Here is a 4,511-nt window from a genome sequence, read left to right on the forward strand (position 1 = left end):
GGCATCCTGGCGGTCGGCCTTGGTGAAGATGAGGTCGACATTGGGAGTCTGATCTACCTCTTATACATCTACCGTCATCACCTCTTGCGCGTACTTCCTCCGCTGGGAGGCAGTGCATCCCCTCCTGAGAATCCTCCAGAGATGGTATTGATCTCCCCATGAATGGGCACCTAGTGATGAGAATCAAATAAAGGAGGCTTTTATTAATGGAGGAAGAGGACATCCACCCTCACATTTGAAGTTCTTCCTTCTAGTCTTCTCAAAATTAAAAGAAGACATAAAATAAAGATGAGGCCCAAGCCCAAAGCCCAAGCCCAAGCCCAAGCCCAAGAAGGCCAAAGCCCAAAGAGCCCAAGTCCATCCCATGAGGGGCAAGGCCAAGCTTTGAAATACTCTTGTATAGTTTTAGGAGGTGTGGTTATTAAATAAAGGTGTGTGAAAATGTAAAATAAAGTCACATTGTCCATGTGACTTAGGAGAGTGGTGTAGGTGTAGTTTTTCGGAGGTGTCATAGTAGAAAAAGGTCACACCTCCCATGTGACTTGTTTTTGGTGGGAATTTCAAATGAGTTTATTTGAAATTTCCCACCTATTTTTCTGCACCTTAGGCTATAAATAGAGGTGCTTCCTTTGTAAAATTCAGATTGGAATTAATCTAAGAAAACTCTACTCAAATTTTGAGTGAACTTTGGAGAGCTTTTGGAGCCTTCTTCTCTAGTCTTATCTTGATGGATCATTGGAGTCCTCAAGTGGCGGCATCACTCTCATCTAGGAGCATTCCACACTTCTAGTGGCGAGATCATCCAACATTCTTCCATCTTCATGAGCACTCTCTTCTCCTTCCTTTCTTCTCTTTCAATTGTTCATGTTGTCTTGTGTTCTTGAGTTTTTTTTTTGTTCGGTTTTTCTGTTTTTCCAGCACCTATGTTCTGTTCTTGCCTTTTAATTTCAATTCTGTTCAGTTCCTTTTAGTTTCTCTTCTTTGTTGATTCAGTTCGACAATATGTGGAGCATCCAAATGAGTTTGGGATTTGGTACTAGTTTTTGGTGAGTTCTTGTCTTAGAACAATGATCCAACTCTAAGAAAAGTGCCTCTATAATGTCCAGCTCAAGGTGATTCCTAAGAATGTCAAGAATCATTCTCTATATGGCTAGTGCCCCTGATCTGCCCCTGCGGTCACCAACGCTTGATCATTCTGCTGCTCTTGAAGGTAATCCTTTAAGAAACCGCTCTTCACTAGCTCATCTAGTTGGTATGCTACGGTCAAGCAATTGCGTATATAGTGGCCATGAGCTTGGTGGAACTCGCACCAAGCGTTCTTGTTGGGCCCCCTCTTCTTGTCGGTCTTTGCGGGTACCTTCAACCTTGCCGCTAAGTTTGGAATAGCAATTAGCTCCTTAAGTTCTATTCGAAAATTATGTTTCAGGGGTGGGTCCCTTCGCGTGCGCGTCCCCGCCTGGGACTGTTTGTAGGGTTTTCCCACGCCCTTCTTCCCTGTGGTCGCTTCGTGCACCCTCATAGGCTGAGGTCGGATGGGACCGATGAGACCGCATTTCTCTGTGACTCGTTCATCTACAGCGATGTGCGTCAAAGCCCGACACTTGATCTCAGTGAACGTCTTCGGGTAGAACCTTAGCAGCGATTCACTGAAAGGTCCTGGCAGCATTCCTTTGACGAAGGCATGTACCGTCATGACCTCATCTGTGGGTTTCAGCCTTACCACCTGGACCCCAAACCTGTTCAAGTACTCTTTCAAGGACTCCCCCTGGTATTGTTTAATGTCAAAGACATCATAAGAGAATTGAGTGGGGGCCTTGTTCACGAGGTACTGTTCCCTGAACAGCGTCGCGAATTGGTCGAAGGTAGTGATGTATCCATCAGGAAGGATGACGAACCACTCCAGCGTCGCACCTGGCAACGTGCTCATAAGCAGCTTGCAGTACACAGCGCTAGACCCTCCTGTGAGCATCATCTGAGTGTGGAACGTTGTGAGATGGGCCTCTAGGTCCTCGACACCCGTGAAGGTGACCTTAGAGCCTAGAGATGTGGTTGGCAACGCTATATCCATGATCGTTTGAGAGAATGGCATGGGACGTGCCTTAGGCGGTACAGGTGGGGCACATTCATCCACCTTGCATTCCCCTACTTGTTGCAAATCTCTGCACAGTTCGTCATTGGCTCTGCGCAACTCTTCGTTGTCCGCACGTGATGCGGCAATTTCAACCCTGGATGCTGCCACCTCCGCCTAGAGGGCACGCATAGTCTCCAAGATTTGTTAAGTGGTAACGTTATCCCCTCTAGGGGCACAACATTTGTGGTTGCAGATCCTTGCCTCGTACTTCTCATCTTGTTGGTAAAAACTCTCAACACGATTGTGAGTGGGACCTTGTTTTATCGGGCCTTACGGTGGGCGCCAAATGTTCCTGTCGGTTGACTCGCTTCGTCGGTTGACTCTAACGGAAGCCTTTGGCTCTTCTATCTCCGCTTGAGAGTCGTACTTCCTTTATCAAAGAATCTCTCACCTGCAAAGACAAAGGGGCGCCTTGACGGTCGTTTGCACTCCGACGCTCAAGTCAGTATCATGGAAAAGAAACACCAAGTGTATAAAGTAGTTTCAGTCTTAGAAACTGTGTACCTTGCTAGGGTTCTTGGTACCTTTTATATAGGTTGAAACTAGGGTTTACCTTTATGTTGTTACTCTTGTCTAGGGTTCTTTGGGGAACGTCCTTGCGCCGCTATTTACATCATCTTAGCGTATCTGGCACATGGTCGCCTGGGTATCAACTTGTGCACCTAGTCTCTGGCGCCATCTGCTTTGTGGGTGCCCTAAGTATTCACGTGCCATGCATGCAGCTTTCCTTGGAAGCCCTAACCCTAATGAGCCTTGGTGCCTCCTAGGATTATTCACTTGTGTCGCGCCTGTATGACCTATACACACCACGTGCATGGATCCTTCGTGACTTAGGTTTCCCACATATCTGATGTCTTAACTGTTAACTTAGTATAATTCTAGGGTCCACCTTATGTGGCCCACTATAACGTTCAGACCACCAATGTTCGATCTTTCCTGCTGTTGCTGAGGTTTGATGTCGATCGCCATCATCGGGGTCTACGGTACCGATGTCCGAAGACTGACCAAACTTCTGATAGCTGCGTCTGGGGCCCCCCTTACGTGGTCGAGTACATAATGCCACTTAAGCAAATACATTAAAAAGTTGTGTATAATATTTACAAGGAAACTCTCAATGAGATATTATGAAATTAAAGCACTCTTTATACTAGAAAATGACTCCATAAAAAGGGAATGATTTACAAATATGGTCTCTCTAAGTTGTCTAGCAAAAGATCTTAAACTAAACACTAGAGAAACTTGTGAAAAAGCAAACAATTTACATAGTTCCCTAATAAAGGTCAAATTGTTGTAAAATTCATGGCAAACTAGACATGCATAATGTGTAGATTACATAGTAAAATAACCTAAAATGCATGAAAATCCCCACAAAGCAAAGGTTGATTCAAAAGAATAAGAGAAGAAGAAGAATATGAAGAATCTTGCAGAAAAAGTGGAAAAACAACAAACAAACAAAATGATAAAAAATTACCAATCCTCTTGTGCATGGAAAAGGGTTTACTGGATTGTCTCGAGAAAACAAGTATTGAAAACTTCCAAAATGGTAAGCACTGAAGGTATGCGCTGAGCAAATTGAGGCCGGATGGATCAAGATTTACAACGTTTAGAAAGTAGAGAAAATTCCAATGGGTTGAGAGAAAATAGTCCTTCAGAATGAAGAAATCTCATATTTGCTTACAAAGGGCTTGGAGCTAACCTAAATCAAATAAGAGAAGCTTGGGATTCACTTAGGTCTAAAAAGACTTCATGATTAACAAAGGATTTCACTGGACATGGTTTTATTTGAATCCTTGCAGAATCAAGAATCTTTGAATTTGCTAAATCCTAAAAAGGAACTTGAAGCCAAAATGTTTCTTCAAAATGAAGAAATCCAATACAATAAGCGGATAGGCCTACACTAAGCGAAAGCTAAATCTACTCGAGCTCCTTACTAAACTCTATAAATAAAGTGTTAAATTAATGGGGAGCTAAGTTCAAGAGGGGGTGAATTGTACTTAGGTAGATTTTCACAAAAGCAAGTTTAATCAATCCTGACATCATTTTTCAAATCAACATATTGAAATTTTCAAAAAGAATGTTGTTTCAGAAAAAAGAACCAATTATTATTAAAAACCACTGATTAAAAATCTGGGCACACAAATCACAAAATAAAAATCTGTAAAACAATTTCTCTTGGTAAGGATTTGAAACTGTTTTTAAGAATTAAATTCCAGATTTAATTTCAACAAATTAGATTTCAAAACAACTTATTGTTTTTCCAATTTAAGTAATAGAGAAAAAATCAACAGATTAAACCTAAAACCAACTGATTGATTTTCTGGTTGTAGAATTTGACTATTAACAAATTAAATTTCAAAACAACAGATTGTTTTTCTGGTTT

The 4,511-nt window shown here is 42.2% G+C and overlaps 1 protein-coding gene across 1 annotated transcript; it reads right to left on the reverse strand.

Annotated features, from left to right (window-relative positions):
• Positions 1 to 1,150: 1,150 nt before the first annotated feature.
• On the reverse strand, positions 1,151 to 2,068 carry LOC137825235 (uncharacterized). Its single transcript, XM_068630908.2, has one exon. It carries the CDS (start codon positions 2,066 to 2,068, stop codon positions 1,151 to 1,153), a length of 918 nt encoding a protein of 305 aa, XP_068487009.2.
• Between the last annotated feature and the right edge of the window lie 2,443 nt (positions 2,069 to 4,511).

Source organism: Phaseolus vulgaris, chromosome 8 (assembly GCF_051622355.1).
Source record: "Phaseolus vulgaris cultivar YP4 chromosome 8, ASM5162235v1, whole genome shotgun sequence".
Classification (NCBI taxonomy): Eukaryota; Viridiplantae; Streptophyta; class Magnoliopsida; order Fabales; family Fabaceae; genus Phaseolus; species Phaseolus vulgaris.

Excerpts from the sequence above, each read along its gene's own strand:
- LOC137825235 (XM_068630908.2), bottom strand. The coding sequence starts at position 2,068 with ATGGATATAGCGTTGCCAACCACATCTCTAGGCTCTAAGGTCACCTTC.